The 21,938-nt window shown below is 52.6% G+C and overlaps 1 protein-coding gene across 1 annotated transcript; it reads left to right on the forward strand.

Annotated features, from left to right (window-relative positions):
* The first annotated feature begins 65 nt into the window (after nt 1–65).
* On the forward strand, nt 66–21,887 carry morc2 (MORC family CW-type zinc finger 2). The gene is given in 29 exon segments (XM_060065621.1): nt 66–250; nt 696–911; nt 1,512–1,565; nt 1,654–1,688; nt 2,037–2,105; nt 3,199–3,289; nt 4,139–4,247; nt 4,713–4,872; nt 8,118–8,229; nt 8,659–8,784; nt 9,103–9,182; nt 9,377–9,459; nt 9,921–10,006; nt 11,643–11,783; nt 12,138–12,292; nt 12,526–12,654; nt 12,970–13,075; nt 13,481–13,613; nt 13,809–13,895; nt 15,397–15,495; nt 15,497–15,628; nt 16,236–16,481; nt 16,792–16,890; nt 17,140–17,197; nt 18,312–18,450; nt 18,827–18,994; nt 19,533–19,626; nt 20,118–20,306; nt 20,934–21,887. Coding segments are annotated over 28 exon segments (3,117 nt in total). The 5' UTR covers nt 66–250; nt 696–843; the 3' UTR covers nt 21,003–21,887.
* The last annotated feature ends 51 nt before the right edge of the window (nt 21,888–21,938 follow it).

The following is a 21,938-nucleotide window of genomic DNA, read 5'->3' on the forward strand; positions in this document are numbered from 1 at the left end:
GTTGGTGTATCCAGTAACCACGTGGGTCCAGAGGAGGCGGATGGTAAATCTCCCTGCGGTGGAGCTCTCCTCTGCGCATGCCCATGTCGCTGCTGCTCGGAGTGCGGACCAAAGTATCGAGCGACGGCTGCATTTCGACGGCCTGTTGTCAACGACGCATGTTTTTCGGATTCGAAACGGACGCTACTGGGATTAAATTTCTCGCAGAAGAAACTCGCACACAATCGGCCTCCTTCACAAGATTTGCAAAGTTAGTGAATCCCCTGGAATGTCGCAGGTAGCATGTAGCATGTAGCAGTGTGTAGCCTCCTAGCTAGCTAGCGGTGCACTGGCCCTACGAGGGGGCTGCTGGCTTCATAGGGGGGCATAGAGTTTAGGGGCATAAACATGATGCTATAAACTGTTGTGGTGTTGTTGCATCATCCGCCCCCCACCAGCCCTGCAGAGTGTGTACTCGGACCGGGGGACTCCAGCAGCAGCCCCACGACATGGTGGTACTGCCGGTGGTTCACCAAACTGGGGTCCAACGTGACCCTTTAAAAGCTTCAGACATTGCTAGAAAGATTGAGTTAAAGTTGTGTTTAAGTGAAGGGAATCTATTTTGGCTGTAGTTTAGGATTTTATTCAACACTTAAGAGTATGCAACAATGTATTGGATGACAGTGTGCTGATAAACCTAACTTGTGTATCTGAAGGATGAGGGCTGGTGATTAGGGCTTCGCGGGGAAGAAGTGACCAGTAGACCGCTGAGGCCCAGGACCCTGACCGCCGTGGGAGCCCAGGACCGGAGCCTGTCGGAGGACCGGATTCCGTTGGAGCCCAGGACCGGAGCCTGCGGGCGCCATGGCCTACCACAGCTACAGCAGCCTCAACAGGGCTCAGCTCACCTTTGAATACCTGCACACAAACTCGTGAGTATTTTAATGAAGAAGCGCCACAGGTTGGTCACTAGTGAATGATGACATGTCACTGCAATCTCTTCAAAGTCTGTCTTGTAGGTTGCAGCGAAAACTTAACATTTTAGTTAACTTGCATCAACTTTAATTGTTGTGTTTATATTTTATACATAAATTACATGTATTCCTACTGAACCACACACAGAATAAGTTGTCACTCAGCCGGAAATAATCGGTCTCAGAGTATGGGTTTGTTTATGTCTCTGTTATTGTGTAATAGATTCTCGACACATGATAATAAATCCAAAGCATTAAAAAGTTTCACATTTGCATACATGTTTAAAATAACTTTATTTTTCACTGTACTTCCCAGGCAAACATACCTCTAATGAGTGCAAAGTAAAAGTTGTGTAGCATTTTGTAAAACATCAACATGTCATGTTGACATGTTGATTATTAATCTGAACTTCATGTTCAGTAAACAAAATCATTTTAGTCAACACACACAGACAGACACACACACACACACACACTTGATTTAGAGTTGTATCTCTGAGCTGTGATTGGTTCCAGAGAGGTCTTTGACCGGGCTATCCGTGTCTCTTTGTGTTCCAGGACGACCCACGAGTTCTTGTTCGGTGCGTTGGCTGAACTCGTTGACAACTCCAGGTATGGACCCTGGGTCATGTGATGCTGCCACGTGCGCTAATGCCACATTAAGACCCGCCCTCATCGTGTTTTGTGTTTGTTTTCACAGAGATGCAAACGCTACCCGGATAGACATCTACACAGGTACAAGTCAGAATGCATGAGTTACTCATAACAGGATGTATTCAGCAGACAAATGTATCCACACTGAGGACAATCAGTTCTCAACCAAAAGTGTGGTTGAAAGGTAAAATGCTTCAACATTACATTAGAGGATTATCCTAAGGATTCAGGTTTATGTATTCATTTAATTGAATTAGTGGTAGTATGAAAAGTAAAGACCACATATCGGCTTTCTAAGTGTCACACAGGAAACACTTCTACACTGTGTGTGTGTGTGTGTGTGTGTGTGTGTGTGTGTGTGTGTGTGTGTGTGTGTGTGTGTGTGTGTGTGGCTTTAAGACAAAGCCTAACTTCCTTTTTGGCCAACAGAAAACAGACCAGAGCTACGGGGGGGCTACATGCTGTGTTTTCTTGACGATGGCACCGGAATGGACCCCAGTGAGTCAAACCCCCCCATCTCATTCTGGACTTGGTGTAGTCTTCTGGTTTTGCTTTTTTTATTTTTCATTAATGTAAAAACGAAACAACAAATGTAATCCATCAGCCCGAGGCCAATGTAAACTTTAAGGCAGCCATCAAAATCTGTCAATTTAGATGTCTCAAACAGTCTGTTTTATTCATGAGGAAACATTGAAATGGGGGCTTTAACAATGTCCGCGATGCACGCCACAAGGTTTATTTTCTGGGCTCCTCCAGAATAGGATGCGGGGGGGGGGTGCTAAAGACTAACCTGGCTAATGCCAGACCAAGCTCAATCATAGATTGAGCTTGGTCTGGGGAAGCTGCTGTCATTTCCTTCAGCACAAGAGGCGTGGTCAATGGGCCTACTAGCTGCTTGCCGTCGCTTCCCTGTCGTCATTGTGTTAAACCAGCCAATAGCGTGACAGGGGGAAAAGCCAGCTTGGTGATTGGCTCCCGCAAAAATGTATCGGAAGCAGAAAGAAATGTGTTGCTCTTCTCCAGACTCTTGTGCCGGGCGAACTCAAATCGCCGGCAGAATGGGCGGGGCTACCCAGTGAAAAGACGGTTTATTTTATGGTTGTCTTTTTTGGTTTAATGCACCAATTCCAAGTTCTAGTCAACCCTGTGATACTATTTTAGTACTGTCGTTGTGTATAAGCGTTCATAATGAGTGATGTTGGGTATGATATGTGCCACACTCCGTCGCGTTATACCATGCTGCCATGGAGGAGAGCTCTCTGAGTGTCTGGTGGTGGCTGGTTCAACCGGTTGTACAGCGGCTGTGCAGCCTCACCCCCCCCCCCTCCCCCACTATGTTTGATGAGGAAGCAATCAAATCATTAAAAAAATAATAATGGTTGTATTAATTCTTTGGTCAAATGTTTGACTGATTTACTCAATAGCCGTGTAATCAGTGGGTAATAAACCCTGGGTTTATGTCTCACTAACGACCGGCTGTACGTTATCCTACATATTGTTTCTATATTTATTCTATGCGTGCAGAGTTTTTATCTCTACAAAGCGGTACTGTGGTGAAGCGTATCGTAACTCACCCTGCTCTCCCTGTCAGACGAGGCCACCCACGTGATTCAGTTTGGAAAGTCCAGTAAACGCTCGTCTGAGTCCAGCCAGATCGGCCAGTATGGAAATGGACTCAAATCGTAAGTCTGCTTATATTTACACTTACACTGAATGATTTATATACTGTTTATGTTGTGTCTTTATTCTCTGTTGTTGATGTATATGTGTCCTTATGCTCTGTGGATGATGTGGTAGTGTCTTTATTAGTGCTTACAAGCGATTCAAATATTTAATCGCATTAATGCCATAGTTAACTCACGATTAATCGCGAGCAATCACAATTAATCGCAAATGTTTTTTTCTATGCTAAATATCCCTTGATTTCTTTGTCCCATTAATTTTTCTAATTTGAATGCTCTTATCTACATGGAGAAGTATACTGATCAAAACACGACGATACAAAAAAAAAGCCTATAGTGCAATTAAACGATGAACATACAAACATACTGCCTTGAACATAGCAGTCAGGCTACTGCTTCTTTGTTTTGAGCCAAAGAGAATTTTTTTATTTTTTTATTTATTAATAAAAGAATTGCGTTAATCGCGGGCTAAAAAAATTAACGCCGTTAAAATTGGTTTGCGTTAACGCCGTTAATAACGCGTTTAACTGACAGCACTAGTCTTTATACAAGCTTTAAGATGTATGTGTCTTTATGATACATGCGTCTTTTATATAGGCTTGTAGGTTTGATTTTCCTTTTTCCAAATAAGAGTTGTGACCTGTTTATGGTGGATATGTGTCCTGTTTATGGTGGATATGTGTCCTGTTTATGGTGGATATGTGACCTGTTGATGGTGGATATCTGACCTGTTTATGGTGGATATCTGACCTGTTGATGGTGGATATCTGACCTGTTTATGGTGGATATGTGTCCTGTTCATGTATTCTCTATATTCCGAGACGTTGACCTCCCTGTCTGTCTGCTCAGCGGCTCCATGCGGATCGGGAAGGACTTCATCTTGTTCACCAAGAAGGAGAACACGCTGTCCTGCCTCTTCCTGTCCAGGACCTTCCACGAGGAGGAGGGGCTAGACGAGGTTAGGGTCACGGTCGGGTCAGGGTCGGGGTCAGGGGTCACGGTTGAATGGCCTGCTGCACTTAGGGCTTAGGATGTGGTTTTCCGTCGCTCTCCTTATCCCATGACAAAAGTTGGGCCTGGCTGGAGAAATGGGTCTTTTATTTTTCTAATCATTTATGTTTGTGCTTTTTATGGAATCATTTGGTCTTGAGTAAATAACATCCTGTAGAGAAAATGAAATATAAAGGAAAGCTAAATAGGTTGGCATTACGTTTTAATAATGGCACATATTCCATGAGCACACGTTCTTCATTAAACTTCGTCCAGTGGAGTCGTCTGAATGTATCGGACTGACCAACACTCGCCGTGAGTATGTACGTGGCAGAGAGCGCTGGAGGAAGGTTAAGACAGAGCCAGACTATGGGATTATGTAGAGCCAGCAGCCACGCTACCGGCGCGCTGACGTCCAGCCCTCCGTCCCCAGGTCATCGTCCCGCTGCCCACCTGGGACCTGACCACCAAGCAGCCCCTGACCTCCGACCCCGAGAAGTACGCCATCGAGACGGAGCTCATCTACAAGTACTCCCCCTTCAAGAACCAGCAGCAGCTCATGGAGCAGTTCGCCAAGATCGACAGCAGCAGTGGTGAGTCCTCTCTAGTGGGGAGGGTGGGGAGGGAGTCCTCTCTCTCTAGTGGGGGAGGGAGTCCTCTCTCTCTAGTGGGGGAGGGAGTCCTCTCTCTCTAGTGGGGGAGGGAGTCCTCTCTACTGGGGAGGGAGTCCTCTCTCTACTGGGGAGGGAGTCCTCTCTCTCTAGTGGGGGAGGGAGTCCTCTCTCTCTAGTGGGGGAGGGAGTTCTCTCTACTGGGGAGGGAGTCCTATCTCTACTGGGGAGGGAGTCCTCTCTCTCTAGTGGGGAGGGAGTCCTCTCTCTCTAGTGGGGGAGGGAGTCCTCTCTCTCTAGTGGGGGAGGGAGTCCTCTCTACTGGGGAGGGAGTCCTCTCTCTCTAGTGGGGGAGGGAGTCCTCTCTCTAGTGGGGGAGGGAGTCCTCTCTCTCTAGTGGGGGAGGGAGTCCTCTCTCTCTAGTGGGGAGGGAGTCCTCTCTCTACTGGGGAGGGAGTCCTCTCTCTCTAGTGGGGGAGGGAGTCCTCTCTCTACTGGGGAGGGAGTCCTCTCTCTCTAGTGGGGGAGGGAGTCCTCTCTCTAGTGGGGGAGGGAGTCCTCTCTCTCTAGTGGGGGAGGGAGTCCTCTCTCTACTGGGGAGGGAGTCCTCTCTCTCTAGTGGGGAGGGAGTCCTCTCTCTCTAGTGGGGGAGGGAGTCCTCTCTCTCTAGTGGGGGAGGGAGTCCTCTCTCTCTAGTGGGGGAGGGAGTCCTCTCTCTAGTGGGGGAGGGAGTCCTCTCTCTAGTGGGGAGGGAGTCCTCTCTCTACTGGGGAGGGAGTCCTCTCTCTCTGGTGGGGAGGGAGTCCTCTCTCTCTAGTGGGGAGGGAGTCCTCTCTCTAGTGGGGGAGGGAGTCCTCTCTCTCTAGTGGGGGAGGGAGTCCTCTCTCTCTAGTGGGGGAGGGAGTCCTCTCTCTCTAGTGGGGGAGGGAGTCCTCTCTCTCTACTGGGGAGGGAGTCCTCTCTCTCTGGTGGGGAGGGAGTACTCTCTCTCTAGTGGGGAGGGAGTCCTCTCTCTAGTGGGGGAGGGAGTCCTCTCTCTAGTGGGGGAGGGAGTCCTCTCTCTCTACTGGGGAGGGAGTCCTCTCTCTCTAGTGGGGGAGGGAGTCCTCTCTCTAGTGGGGAGGGAGTCCTCTCTCTACTGGGGAGGGAGTCCTCTCTCTAGTGGGGAGGGAGTCCTCTCTCTAGTGGGGAGGGAGTCCTCTCTCTCTAGTGGGGAGGGAGTCCTCTCTCTCTAGTGGGGGAGGGAGTCCTCTCTCTACTGGGGAGGGAGTCCTCTCTCTCTAGTGGGGAGGGAGTCCTCTCTCTCTAGTGGGGGAGGGAGTCCTCTCTCTCTAGTGGGGAGGGAGTCCTCTCTCTAGTGGGGGAGGGAGTCCTCTCTCTCTAGTGGGGGAGGGAGTCCTCTCTCTCTAGTGGGGAGGGAGTCCTCTCTCTCTAGTGGGGAGGGAGTCCTCTCTCTCTAGTGGGGGAGGGAGTCCTCTCTCTCTGGTGGGGAGGGAGTCCTCTCTGGTGGGGAGGGAGTCCTCTCTCTACTGGGGAGGGAGTCCTCTCTCTAGTGGGGGAGGGAGTCCTCTCTCTCTAGTGGGGAGGGAGTCCTCTCTCTCTAGTGGGGAGGGAGTCCTCTCTCTCTAGTGGGGAGGGAGTCCTCTCTCTCTAGTGGGGGAGGGAGTCCCCTCTCTCTAGTGGGGGAGGGAGTCCTCTCTCTCTAGTGGGGAGGGAGTCCTCTCTCTCTAGTGGGGAGGGAGTCCTCTCTCTCTAGTGGGGAGGGAGTCCTCTCTCTCTGGTGGGGAGGGAGTCCTCTCTCTCTAGTGGGGAGGGAGTCCTCTCTCTCTAGTGGGGAGGGAGTCCTCTCTCTCTGGTGGGGGAGGGAGTCCTCTCTCTGGTGGGGGAGGGAGTCCTCTCTCTAGTGGGGGAGGGAGTCCTCTCTCTCTACTGGGGGAGGGAGTCCTCTCTCTAGTGGGGGAGGGAGTCCTCTCTCTCTAGTGGGGGAGGGAGTCCTCTCTCTCTAGTGGGGGAGGGAGTCCTCTCTCTCTAGTGGGGAGGGAGTCCTCTCTCTCTAGTGGGGGAGGGAGTCCTCTCTCTAGTGGGGGAGGGAGTCCTCTCTCTCTAGTGGGGGAGGGAGTCCTCTCTCTCTAGTGGGGGAGGGAGTCCTCTCTCTCTAGTGGGGGAGGGAGTCCTCTCTCTCTAGTGGGGGAGGGAGTCCTCTCTCTCTAGTGGGGGAGGGAGTCCTCTCTCTCTAGTGGGGGAGGGAGTCCTCTCTCTCTAGTGGGGGAGGGAGTCTCTCTACTAGCGGTTTAGCTGATGTCTACCACTGAGCCCTCCTTGAGTCACAGATAAGCCCCGTGTCTCTTGGCTCCAGGGCAGCATGTGGTTTAGAGGGGGGAGCGGGTTGGCTGGGGACCGGGAGGTTGCTAGTTTGACCCCCGGCGTGTCGAGGTGTCCCAAAGCAAGACAGAGTGCTCCTGACGCGCTGGCTGTCGCCTTATAATAATAATAATAATAATAATAATACATTTAATTTAGAGGCGCCTTTCAAGACACCCAAGGTCACCTTACAGAGCATATAGTCATCATTCAAAACTATGTAAAACAGACTAGGAATAAAAGGAAAACAGAGGTTAAACATGAAGAATAATAATAATTAATAACACTCAAAGACGCCTAAAGTGAAGGGGGGACCTCACTAACCACAGCCTTACATGGCTGTCTCCACAGTGGTCGTGTGTCTGAAGGGTTGAATGTTGGGCAGTATTGTAATGTGCTTTGAGTGGCTAATGGTTAGAAAAGTAAAGGCAGTCCATTTACCATATTCCATCTATTCGGCAATTAGTTTAAGGTCATCACTGATTTACTAACGACTAACGCCTCGTGCCCACTGCCTCCGTCCGTTGACTGATACCCATTGACTTTGAATGGGGACGGACGCGCAATGCATTATGGGTCCGTTCGCATTGTGGATCACGTATGCAAATGTGTGCAATGTCTCGGGCTCTGACGACCTCGGAAAGCTCCCCCATCCGTCAGCCATGCCTTCCGACGTCCTTTGACTGATGGTGCAGTGGGCATGAGGCGTTATACCTACTCACCTTATGTAGTTCATTCTTCACCGTTATGTCGGCCATTAATCACCGAATGACCTCCTTACTGATCCCTGGGAAGCTCTAGGGGTGCTGCTTGCCCCCTGGAGGTCAAAGGTTACAGGGGGTGGCCTAACGTGACCCTCTGAACAGGCACTCTGGTGATCATCTACAACCTGAAGCTGATGGACACCCGAGAGCCGGAGCTGGACGTGGAGTCGGACCACCAGGACATCCTGATGGCAGCCACGCCTGTGGAGGGCGTGTGAGTGCTCCCCTCGCTGCTCCCCCCGCTCTTAAAGAGACACCGCCCCCCTCACAGCTGACCACGCCCCTCTCCCCCCTCACAGCTGACCACGCCCCTCTCTCCCCCCTCACAGCTGACCACGCCCCTCTCCCCCCCGCCCCTCTCCCCCCGCCCCTCTCCCCCCTCACAGCTGACCACGCCCCCCTCTCCCCCCTCACATCTCACCCCGCCCCGCCCCGCCCTTCCCTCCCGCCCTCCCGCCCTCCCTCCCGCCCCGCCCTCCCTCCCTCCCTCCCTCCCTCCCTCCCGCCCTCCCGCCCCGCCCTCCCGCCCTCCCGCCCCTCCCGCCCCTCCCGCCCTCCCGCCCTCCCGCCCCGCCCTCCCTCCCGCCCTCCCGCCCTCCCGCCCCGCCCCGCCATAACTAACGTCTCCTTCCTCCCCCGACAGGAAGCCGGAGAAGCGGTCGTTCCGAGCGTACGCGGCGGTCCTGTACATCGACCCCCGCATGAGGATCTTCATCCAGGGGCACAAGGTCCGGACCAAGAGGCTCTCCTGCTGCCTGTACAAACCCCGGTACGCTCAGCCAAGCACACCGATTGGACCACTTTGCGTCAATGTTTTTATGGATGTATTTTGTTTTCGAATTTATGATCATCAGCACCGGCGGTCTTGAACCCAATTTAAACCCCTTTGAAATCAAGAAATAGTTGTTGGGTCTAGGAAAGGTTTCTAATATCTGATCTCATGTTGCCACCACGACTATCAAAACCATAAAAGCCCTATCCCTGAAGCTGCTCTCGTCTTCACCGAAGGCACTCTGGATAGAAGCGTCTCCTCAATAACGTGTCGATGTCTCGCCTACGACGGGCCCGCCTCTTGTTCCACTAACAGGTCCTACAAGTATTCCTCGACACGCTTCAAGACGCGGGCGGAGCAGGAAGTGAAGAAGGCTGAGCATCTCGCAAAGATCGGTGAGTCACGGCCTGACTCTGACCAACCAAACGCCAGCATTTCATGGCCTTGAGCGAGCCGGACCCCGGCTCCTCTCTCCGCCTATTCTCTGTCTTTGTCTGCTCTTTCTTTTTCTCTTTCCCTTTTGTCTCCTCTCTCCTCTCTCCCCCCCCCCCCCCTTAGTCTGACAGGATGTTGTTTGTGTTTTTCCCAGCGGAGGAGAAGGCCCGCGAGGCGGAGAGTAAGCGCTTGGCATTGGAGGCAAAGACCGGCGACGACCTGTCAAAAGAATCCCGGGTAATGAACCACCAGAGAAATCCGTTTTTAGTTACGGCCATTTATTAAGATGAGATGGTTCCTTACTTACCCAAGGCTGGAACCTTGGGGTGTCCCAGTAGAAAGTACAGGTCAGACATTGGAGTAAAGGGCTGATTATGTCCCACGTTTCGCAACGCAACGACCACGCAGACGCCTCCACGCTGCTGTGAACCTTTATTGTTGTGCGTCGGGTTTTGGTAAGCGGACCAATCACAGCCCTCGCTGCTGCGTCGCCTCGACGGAAGGTTACGATTTTTGGGAGGCGCACGTCCGGCCCTTGCGTTGGACGTAAGGAGGGTCCACGAGGGCGTAAGGGGTCCGTAACCCCCGTGCGTTGGACGTAAGGAGGGTCCACGAGGGCGTAAGGGGTCCGTAACCCCCGTGCGTTGTGTGAACGTGGGAGCATAATCAGCCCTTAAGAATGTCGTCCTCTTCCCCAGACGGTGCTGAGGAAGGCCCAGGACGCGGCCATGATGATGAGGAGGGACGCAGACATGAAGAGGAAGATGCAGGAGAGCAAGCAGAAGTGAGCTCATGAATCCTAATCATCTGAGAAGGAGTTAGTCCTCATCAACAAGCTTTCAAAATAATAGTTGGAGTATTGCAGTATGGATTGAATGGAAGCCGGATGATACAAAAACAGACCTTATGAATGCTTTATATACACACACACACACACACACACACACACACACACACACACACACACACACACACACACACACACACACACACACACACACACACACACACACACACACACACACACACACACACACACACACACACACATTGTTGGGGGGGGGGGGGGTAACGCATTACATTTAAAATATCGGTAACTACACTACTTTACTAGACTATAGTAACGTGCTTTCCTGCGTTCCCCAAGCCGTGTACAGTTCTGATCCGTTGTGGTGCGTGCGTGCGGCGTGTGTGACTGCAGCGCCTGCTTGCCTCGGCACGTTGCCATAGCGATCGATTTGAGTGACGTAGCTGCTTGTGCGAAGGAGTGTTCAAGTGTTGGAGCGCAGAAGCAGGTGACACAGAAAGACAGGCTGGTTGCCGGGTTCATTGTAGAAGACATGCTTCCCCTGTCGACTACTGAATCGCCCAGACATAGAAAAATACTAGATAAAGTGACCGGGATTCGCAAGCCAACATCCGACAGGAAAACATTTTTCCCATTACCTGAACAAGTGTCATACCGACATGGAATCGAAGCTCAAAATAATTTCCGAGTCCTCCCTGGATCATGTGTCCACCACCACAGACATTTGGTCCGCCAACAACAAAAGTTACTTGGGAATGACGGTGCACTGGATAGACGGCATTACTTTAAAACTTGAGACGGCTGCTCTTGCCTGCAAGAGGGTGAGAGGAAGACACACTTATGATGTCATAGCTTGCGTAATAGATCAGGTTCATTCAGCCGTTGGACCACATACAGTAACAGCATGTGTCAGCACCGCTTAAGTGCATTTGTGTTTTAATTGTATGGGATAAAGTGACCTTTTTATATTTTTCATTGACCACTTAATTTTTGTTCTCATGTTTCCCAAAGCCTGTGTTTTGAAACTTGTGTGTTGCTACTGATTGACCTCACCATAGCCTACTTTATCCTGTTTGTGGATTCTACAGTGAGGCATTTCTTTGTGCAGACAGGGATATTGTTCTTTCATATGATTTTATATGCTATTTTGTATATATTTATCCAATAAACACTAAGTGATGATAGGGTTACTTTTCAAATGCAGTAACTAGTAAAGTAATCTCATTGTAATTTACCGAAGTAACGAGTAATAAGTAACATATTACTTTTTTTGAGTACCCCAACACTGTGTATGTATGTATGTGTATCTATATTATTATCATAAAAAATGACATGATGCTGACAATTTTTATTATAATCTATTATTTCATTATATATTATATTTTTTGATATAAGTTTTGCTGACCACTTTTATATATAGCTAAATGTTGGCTTTTGTTGTCACAGAGAGATGATTAGCAGGCAGTAAGCACAGCAACGCTCCTCTGAGCGTGAGTCAGCTCCTGAGCGATAAAGCTTTAGCTGAGTGAACCCCCCCCCCCTGCAGAGCACTGAAGGAGCTCCTGAGCGATAAAGCTTTAGCTGACTGAACCCCCCCCCCCCCCCCCTGCAGAGCGCTGAAGGAGCCAAAGGAGCTGAGCTTCATCTTCGGGGTGAACATCGAGCACCGCGACCTCGACGGCATGTTCGTCTACAACTGCTCCCGGCTCATCAAGATGTACGAGAAGACCGGCCCACAGCTGGAGGGCGGCATGTGAGTGGTGTGACCCCCCCCCCCCCTGACCTCTGACCTCTGACCTCTGACCCCCCCCCACCCCCAGACAGGCTGAAGGGGAACCTCTGAGATGGGACGCTTATTCAGATGTGGGCGGGGCCAGTGGGTGGGGCCAGCTGCGGATACTTTATCGTACTTGACCAATGGAGAGGCCGTATTCTCAACACATGATGTCGTTGATTTCGCAGAAACTGACTTAATTTTGCAGATGGCCTTTATCCCCAACATGCACATGAAGCGCTCTCTGGTATCAGAACCCCACTGACAGCCCCGCTCTGTTCCTCCACCAAACCAATCACGTACAGTACCCTGTGTGTGTGTGTGTGTGTTTAGGGCCTGTGGGGGCGTGGTGGGGGTGGTAGATGTTCCCTACCTGGTGTTGGAGCCCACGCACAACAAGCAGGACTTCGCCGACGCCAAGGAGTACCGCCACCTCCTGAAGTCCATGGGGGAGCACCTCGCCCAGTACTGGAAGGACACCAACATCGGTCAGTTATGGTCCTGTTTACTACCACACACACACACACACACACACACACACACACACACACACACACACACACACACACACACACACACACACACACACACACACACACACACACACACACACACACACACACACACACACACACACACACACACACACACACACACACACACAGATTGATGTGTTGAGATTGTTGACAAAGATTGAGCCAGTGTGGTTGTACCCTTACAGCTCAGAAGGGCATCGTGAAGTTCTGGGATGAGTTTGGTTACCTGTCGGCCAACTGGTCTTCCCCGCCCTCCCCTGAGCAGAGATACAAGAGACGCCGGGCCATGGAGATACCGCTCACCATCCAGTGTGGTAGGGGACACACACACACACACACACACACACTCTGCCGTGTCGTACAAGACCCCCTCTACACTGTACACCAAATGTATGACCCCTCCCGCACACATTGTACCACACAAGGTTGAGATTATTTATTGATTTCTGACCAATCAGAGCATCTCTTCCCTGATAAATCTGAGCAATTTTTTTCCTGTCAATCTCCGAGGTGTGAAATGAGACTTGTCTTAATAGTGTTCTGCCCTCTCTTTACGGCTCTGGGGTCTTGAGGTGAGGCGATGCGTGAAGGGATCGGTGCTGAGGGTTGTCTCGTCTTGTGTCCTCCAGATAAGTGCTTGAAGTGGAGGACGCTGCCCTTCCAGATGGACGCCGTGGACAAACGCTACCCCGATAGCTGGATGTGTCTGATGAACCCCGACAGCAGCCAGGACAGGTAACCGTCACACACACCACCACATACCTGTACTACATGGCTCACCCGCTGCTCATCTGTCTCTGTTCTTAAGAACCTGAAGGTCCCCTTAGTAAGAACCGTTCCTCTGTCTCTGTTCTTAAGAACCTGAAGGTGCCCTTAGTAAGAACCGTTCTTTAGTCTGTTCCCTATTAACACAGTCGCTGAGCAGTCGCTTCGATCCACGGCCACCAACCAGTGGACGACAGCCACAGCAACCCTTCCAGCCCAGTGTTCGTAGGGTGTTCAGGGGAAGTGCTGACGGTTACAGGAGATGGCCAGAGACTGGACCCCTGGAGAACCCTAGACCTGGGCACTGGATCATCAGCCTGGACTCCTTTATATTCCTGGTAACGACCTCTGCTTGTGTTCTTCCTCCGGGCGCAGGTGCGACGCTCCAGAGCAGAAACAGAACCTGCCCTGTGGAGTTCTGAAGAAGGACAAGCAGAGCGCAGAAGAAAAGCAGAAAGAAATCACAGACAAGATCAGAGCACAGCAGGAGAAACTAGAGGCACTGCAGGTGTGAAGCCCCCCCCAGCCGTGTGTGTGTGTGTGTGTGTGTGTGTGTGTGTGTGTGTGTGTCTGTGTGTTATTCAGATGGTTATTCTTTATTTTAAGCTCATGTTTTGTTCTGATCACGTTGTAATAAACACGACCAGAACGAATGAATAAGGTAAGTTAGCAACCGGTTAACGAGTCGTCTCTCGCCCCCCAGAAAACCGGCACCATCAAATCGTCTGCGGACGTGAAGAGGCTGCCCCTGGACGTCAGCATGAGGCCCAGCGCGCAGGGCTCCCCTCAGGTACGCCTCCTCCTCTCTGGGCTCCCCTCAGGTACGCCTCCTCCTCTCTGGGCTCCCCTCAGGTACGCCTCCTCCTCTCAGGGCTCCCCTCAGGTACGCCTCCTCCTCTCAGGGCTCCCCTCAGGTACGCCTCCTCCTCTGGGCTCCCCTCAGGTACGCCTCCTCCTCTCAGGGCTCCCCTCAGGTACGCCTCCTCCTCTGGGCTCCCCTCAGGTACGCCTCCTCCTCTCTGGGCTCCCCTCAGGTACGCCTCCTCTGGGCTCCCCTCAGGTACGCCTCCTCTGGGCTCCCCTCAGGTACGCCTCCCCTCAGGTACGCCTCCGCCTCTCTGGGCTCCCCTCAGGTACGCCTCCTCCTCTCTGGGCTCCCCTCAGGTACGCCTCCTCTCTGGGCTCCCCTCAGGTACGCCTCCTCCTCTCAGGGCTCCCCTCAGGTACGCCTCCTCTCAGGTACGCCTCCTCTCAGAGCTCCCCTCAGGTACGCCTCCTCCTCTCTGGGCTCCCCTAAGGTACGCCTCCCCTCAGGTACGCCTCCTCCTCTCTGGGCTCCCCTCAGGTACGCCTCCTCTGGGCTCCCCTCAGGTACGCCTCCTCTGGGCTCCCCTCAGGTACGCCTCCTCTCAGGGCTCCCCTCAGGTACGCCTCCTCCTCTCTGGGCTCCCCTCAGGTACGCCTCCTCCTCTCAGGGCTCCCCTCAGGTATGCCTCCCCTCAGGTACGCCTCCTCTCTGGGCTCCCCTCAGGTACGCCTCCTCCTCTCTGGGCTCCCCTCAGGTACGCCTCCTCCTCTCAGGGCTCCCCTCAGGTACGCCTCCCCTCAGGTACGCCTCCTCCTCTCTGGGCTCCCCTCAGGTACGCCTCCTCTTCTCTGGGCTCCGTCGCCGTGTGACCACAGAATACATTACATTGAGGGCATTGAGCCGTCGCTTTCATCCAAAGTGACTTAACAACGGTTCACCCACGCCTTCACCCACCGACGGCGGAGTCGACCACGCAGGGCGACGGCCAGCTGGTCAGGAGCAGTCAGGGTGAGGCGTCTCGCTCAGGGACACCTCCACACTCAGCTAGGAGGAGCCGTCAGGTTACCAGTCAACCCGCTCCACCTCCTGAGCTAAGCCGACCCCACAGAACAACAATAAAGACCACTACATCCTAGAGCTAAGGGGGATCACGTTCATTATTTGGCTTTGCGTTCCATGCACTTTTAAGAAATCGGATGTTTCAATGTCTGAAACGATGGGAGGAATCTGGGATTGGTATCATTGTGGTCCTTACATCCCACTCTGAGCTGTGATCGCTACCCCTCCAGGCTGAGGTGCACTGGCTGAAAGGTTTGGAGATAAACAGACTTTAGATGTTATTGGATTTGTCCTGAGCTACTTGTGGACCTGAGTGTGGAACAAAGCGTTCCTGTCATTGTTGAGCGGGTGTGTGTCCCAGCCGCGCCCCTGGGGGGGCTCTCTGTGGTTCTGTACTAATGCCCCCCCCCCCCCCCCCCCCCAGGCCACCCGGTCCTCGGAGCGGTCCACCACGCGGCCGCGCTCGCCGCCCCTCCCGTCCCACCTCAAGAACGCCCCCAGCGTGCCCCCGCCCCGGGCCGCCCCCCCCCCGCGCCGCCCGGACCGCCGCCGCCGCCCCCCCGCCCGACCCGCCCAGGGGCCGGGCCGCCGGCCGGCCGGCCACGCCCGCCGCCAAAGCCCCCGCCAAAGCAGCCCCGCCCGCACGCAGCACACGGGTAAGTCTGACCAGGTGACCCCACCAGTAAGACCCCACCAGTAAGACCCCACCAGTAAGACCCACCAGTAAGACCCCACCAGTAAGACCCCACCAGTAAGACCCCACCAGTAAGACCCCACCAGTAAGACCCCACCAGTAAGACCCCACCAGTAAGACCCCACCAGTAAGACCCACCAGTAAGACCCCACCAGTAAGACCCACCAGTAAGACCCCACCAGTAAGACCCCACCAGTAAGACCCCACCAGTAAGACCCCACCAGTAAGACCCCACCAGTATGACCCCACCAGTATGACCCCACCAGTAAGACCCACCAGTAAGACCCACCAGTAAGACCCACCAGTAAGACCCACCAGTAAGACCCACCAGTAAGACCCCACCAGTAAGACCCCACCAGTAAGACCCCACCAGTAAGACCCCACCAGTAAGACCCCACCAGTAAGACCCCACCAGTAAGACCCCACCAGTAAGACCCCACCAGTATGACCCACCAGTAAGACCCACCAGTAGTCCAGTGCTGTTAGTGTTGACACCGTCTCCGTGGTTACTCCTCCAGTTAGCGCTCCCTCAGGGTGATGTTGATCCAGTCGTGTCACTTCCTCCCCAGACGCCAGCCAAAGCCTCGCCCACCAAACCAGCAGCCAACCAACGTAAGAGAATCATCGTGCAGGAGGACAGTGAGGAGGAGGAGGAGGAGGATGAGGAGGAGGAGGAGGAAGAGGAGGCAGAAAGCGATGAGGAGAGCGAAGAGGAACGACCTCAGAACAAGAAGTCCAAGATGGCCGCAGCGCTGGTCCAGAGAGGGAAGGCGGTGGCGAAGCTCCTGCCTCCCAAACGAAGCAAGGCAGCCGAGGTACGACTCCTCCTCGTGTCTAGACGGAAGGTCTCTGAGGTACCGAGAGGTTGACCCTCTGAGCCTTCTGCCCACGGTCCAATACCTGACCTGTTACCCACAATGCCTCTCTTTGGTTCAGGACCTTATCTAGCAGGGAGGCATCCTTCAACATATTGAGGTCAGAGAACCAGTCAGTGTGTCTGCGGTAGTTGTAGGTGTGGTCGTGGTCCTAGTTGTTCTTCTGGTTGTAGCTCATACCCTGCTGAGGCCTCGGCTCTGTCCCCCTGACCGAGCGCTGGATTCAGAAGCCCCTCTGTTGACGTTGCAGGTCCCCACCACCGCCCCGCCTGAGAAGAAGGGAGCGACCACTCCCATTGGCCGCCAAGCCCCCTCCGACGCCCCCGCCCCCAAAACCGACCCGACAAAGGTAGAACCCCCTCCCCCCCTGATGAGCTTCACCGTTCCTCTGGTTCTCCCTCGGGGGCTGTCCCTCTCTGCTCCCCCTCTCTCCCTCTTCTGCATGTCGTCATGGAGTCCTCTTTCTTCCCCTTCTCATGAACTCAGTTAGCTCCTCCCCTTCCTCGTTGACCCGCTGATCTTCCTCCCCCTCTGTGTCTGCTGGTGAAGAAGACTCTGTCCTTCTGGTGGTTTCTGAAGCGTTCCTCTGTTCCTGCAGGTCGCGGAGAAGGCAGCGGAGCGGGACTCTGACGGGGAGAGTAAAAACCCTCTGAAAGGTGAGCAGCAGCAAGATGGCTGAACTGTTGAAGGGGAGCCGGCCCCTGGTGTTCCTGATATCAGAGAGCACACTCACACATTCACAAACTCAAGTTTCAGCAAAACAGGAGGGGAAACAGGATTTTCCTCGATTTTCTTCAACCACATTGTCTGTGGAAGGAGAGATTAAAAACAAGCTCTTTAATATTAGAAAACGGTAGACAGTTAATAATTGCAGAGACTGATGAATGGTTCAGGTTCATAAAAACAGACTCATGACCCAGTTCTTACGAATATGCTGAACGGTTCTTAAAAGAGGACGTTCAGGTTCTCAATCACAGACTAATGAAGGGTTCAGGTTCTTAAGAACACACTGAAGAGCGGATCAGGTTCTGGAGAGCAGAGACTGATGAACGGTTCAGGTTCTTAAGAACACACTGAAGAGCGGATCAGGTTCTTTAGAGCAGAGACTGATGAACGGTTCAGGTTCTTAAGAACACACTGAAGAGCGGGTCAGGTTCTGGAGAGCAGAGACTGATGAAGGGTTCAGGTTCTTAAGAACACACTGAAGAGCGGGTCAGGTTCTGGAGAGCAGAGACTGATGAAGGGTTCAGGTTCTTAAGAACACACTGGAGAGCGGGTCAGGTTCTGGAGAGCAGAGACTGATGAACGGTTCAGGTTCTTAAGAACACACTGAAGAGCGGGTCAGGTTCTGGAGAGCAGAGACTGATGAACGGTTCAGGTTCTTAAGAACACACTGAAGAGGGGGGGGCAGGTTCTGGAGAGCAGAGACTGATGAACGGTTCAGGTTCTTAAGAACACACTGAAGAGCGGGTCAGGTTCTGGAGAGCAGAGACTGATGAACGGTTCAGGTTCTTAAGAACACACTGAAGAGCGGGTCAGGTTCTGGAGAGCAGAGACTGATGAACGGTTCAGGTTCTTAAGAACACACTGAGGAGCGGGTCAGGTTCTGGAGAGCAGAGACTGATGAACGGTTCAGGTTCTTAAGAACACACTGTGGAGCGGGTCAGGTTCTGGAGAGCAGAGACTGATGAACGGTTCAGGTTCTTAAGAACACACTGAAGAGCGGGTCAGGTTCTGGAGAGCAGAGACTGATGCTCTGTGTCCCTGCAGACAAGGGCATGCAGGTGGAGGTGCGGGTGAACATGGAGTGGTTCACGGGGAAGGTTGTGGCCGTGGAGGTGAACAAGAAGAGCGTCCGCTGGAAGGTCAAGTTCGACTACGTCCCGAGATCCACGCCCAAAGACCGCTGGTGAGATCCTGCTCCTGGTTCCTGCTCCTGTTGCTGGTCTGGCCCTCAGAGACACACCCACAGAGTTTTAGAGAACTACAGAAGAACACAAAGACGATTAAATACGCTTCAGTAGGCGTCCAGGCCACTAGAGGTCATGATGGGACCCATAAATAAGTCAAGCACTACAGAAACCATCGTTCATCAACATGACCTGTGGATGAATGATTACATGTTATACCTGTTATGATCATACCGTGTGTGTGTGTGTGTGTGTGTGTGTGTGTGTGTGTGTGTGTGTGTGTGTGTGTGTGTGTGTGTGTGTGTGTGTGTGTGTGTGTGTGTGTGTGTGTGTGTGTGTGTGTGTGTGTGTGTGTGTGTGTGTGTGTGTGTGCAGGGTGTTTAAGGGGGGGGAGGACGTGCGGTTAATGAGGCCGGCGTCGCCCGTCTCCCAGACGCCCGACACCCAGCAGGAGGCGGAGAAGGGCCCCGCCCGCATGGAGCCCGACACCACCCAGCCGGGGACCAGCCGCGAGGTCACCGGCAGCATGGTCTCCATGATGAGGTCAGCATCCGGGGCGTCATGGCAACGCTGGGCTGGGGTTCAGAGAGGGAGAGGAGGGACGGTCCAAGTGATGAGGGCTGTTTTGGTATCCTTGGGCTCTCTCTCTCTCTCTCTCTCTCTCTGTCTCTGTCTCTGTCTCTGTCTCTCTCTGTCTCCTCTCTGTCTCCTCTCTGTCGCTCTCTCGCCCTGTCTCTGTGTTGGTCACTCTCTGTCTCTCTCTCTCACTCTCTCTGTCTCGGTCACTCTCTGTCTCTCTCTCTCTCTCTCTCTCTCTCTCTCTCTGTTCACTCTCTCTGTCTGTGTCTGTCTGTCTCCTCTCTGTCTCTTTCTCTCTCTCTGTCTCTGTGTGTTCACTCTCTCTGTCTCCTCTCTCTCTCTCTCTCTCTCTCTGTCTCTCTCTGTCTGTCTGTGTTCACTCTCTCTGTCTCCTCTCTTACTGTCTGTGCCTTGTCTGTCTCCTCTCTGTCTCTGTGTGTTCACTCTCTCTGTCTCCTCTCTTACTGTCTGTGTCCGTCTGTCTCTCTCTCCCTCTCTGCAGGACGATGTTGCGTTACTTCTTCCCTCCTGATTTCCGGATCCCTAAGGACGATGTGAACGGTATGACGGCGGAGGAACTGGTGGCGTTCCCTCTGGTGAGCTCCGCCCCCGGCCGCCATCTTGGTTCTCAGGCTAGGCTCTGATCTCGGGACGTCCCCGAACCACCTGACTAGTCCCCCAGTAGAACTAGGATATGTACCAAGACTGATGGTCAGATTGTGAATTAGTAATGGGATAGTTCATTATTTTGTATCCATTTGTGTACTACTACTACTACTACTACTACTACTACTACCATGACGGCTACTACACTACTGTTCCTACCACTACTCCTGCTATACTACTACTGCTACCACCACTGTTACCACCACTGTTACCACCACTGTTACCACCACTGTTACTACCACTGTTACTACCACTGTTACCACCACTGTTACCACCACTGTTACTACCACTGTTACCACCACTGTTACCACCACTGTTACCACCACTGTTACCACCACTGTTACTACCACTGTTACCACCACTGTTACTACTCTCCGTACTCTAGTGGCCCGGCCCCCCTAACCCCGTCCTCTGGTTGCAGAAGGAGTATTTCCAGCAGTACGAGCTGGGCCTGCAGTCGCTGTGTAACTCGTACCAGAGCCGGGCGGACGCCAAAGCCAAGGCCGTGGAGGAGAAGAGCAGCAACGCAGAGACCAAACTCAAGGAGGCGGACGAGAAGCTGCAGAAGCTGAGGGCCAACATCGTCTCTCTGCTGCAGAAAGTGCAAGAGGTAAAGTCTGGGCTCTGAGGGGAGGGGGGGCACCTCTGGGAGACGGGGGGGAGGAGCCTGATGGGGGAGGAGCCTGAAGGGGAGGAGCCTGAAGGGGAGGGAGGAGCCTGAAGGGGGAGGAGCCCCAAGTGGCTGCTGGAAGAATGACAAACAAAACCGTTTATTGGTAGATGGAATCAAAAGAAACAAAAATAGTTTAAAACCATTACTACATCCTTATAATGATCTGCATGGATGGATGAATTGTCTTTTTGTAAAACTCACGAACATTAATAGTATAGATGAACTGCAAAATACCAAGAATCCCTTTGAAGCCGAACCATTCTCCCAGTAAAAAGTATGTTTGACCTTTAACCTTGTAGTAGGAGTACCCTTAACAGGAACTAAAACGTAAGCTGCTCTCTAACTGATTGTTTAAGGTGAACTAAAAGGTAAAGTGCTCTCTAACTGATTGTTTAAGGTGAACTAAAAGGTAAACTGCTCTCTCACTGATTGTTTAAGGTGAACTAAAAGGTAAAGTGCTCTCTAACTGATTGTTTAAGGTGAACTAAAAGGTAAACTGCTCTCTAACTGATTGTTTAAGGTGAACTAAAAGGTAAACTGCTCTCTAACTGATTCCTCCTCCAGGACATCGACATCAACACAGACGATGAGCTGGACGCCTACATAGAGGACCTGCTCAACAGGGGGGACTGAGGCCGCCGCCCCCTAAAGACTCTAGCTTTGGTTCTCCTGAGGGGCCCTCACCCCCCAGAGAGGGGCCCTCACCCCCCCAGAGAGGGGCGCTCACCCCCCCAGAGAGGGGCCCTCAGCCCACCAGAGAGGGCCCCTCACCCCCCCAGAGAGGGGCCCTCACCCCCCCAGAGAGGGGCCCTCAGCCCCCCAGAGAGGGGCCCTCAGCCCCCCAGAGAGGGCCCCTCACCCCCCCAGAGAGGGCCCCTCAGCCCCCCAGAGAGGGCCCCTCACCCCCCCAGAGAGGGGCCCTCACCCCCCCAGAGACCCCTCTGCCGGTTCTTGATGGTTTCAGCCTCCATGGTTCTTTTTATTTGACTTTCCGTTGTGGGCGGGGTCTGTGCGGTCCTGTGGGGACGTCTCCACGGTAACAGGGGTTTGTGTTCTCCTACTTTTATATCCACATATGTTTGTTAACGTTTGAATCGTTGGCTCCTGCTCGTTGGTTCTGAGAGTTGTCTTGTGTTCAGAGGCTTGGGTTTCAACATTAATCACAATATCTGTTTGATCTTCAACAAATTAAGGATCATCTGACTTGCCAATATATATATATATATCTATAAATATATAAAGAGGATCCAGTCTGTAATGAAACACTAAGTTTCCCTCCTTTAAAGTCGTGGTCCTGTGGCCACCTGGAGCACCAGACCTGTACTGGGTTTTATCAGTGTGTCTCTGTCTCCAGGTCGCTCTCTGGGGAACTCTTCTGTTTGCTCACCCTTTCAGTGCCCAAGTTCTTCTCTCAGTCTGATTTTTAAAGTCATGAAAAATGTTTTATTAGGCGCTGCATGTGTTTTCAGTCTTTGTGAAAACTCTTTACATGAAATAATAAACCTGGTTCATCGCCCACATAGCGTTCCTGTCCTTTCTAAACATGCAAATGATTCTTTATAAAAGTTG

This window comes from Gadus macrocephalus, chromosome 11 (assembly GCF_031168955.1).
Source record: "Gadus macrocephalus chromosome 11, ASM3116895v1".
NCBI lineage: Eukaryota > Metazoa > Chordata > Actinopteri > Gadiformes > Gadidae > Gadus > Gadus macrocephalus.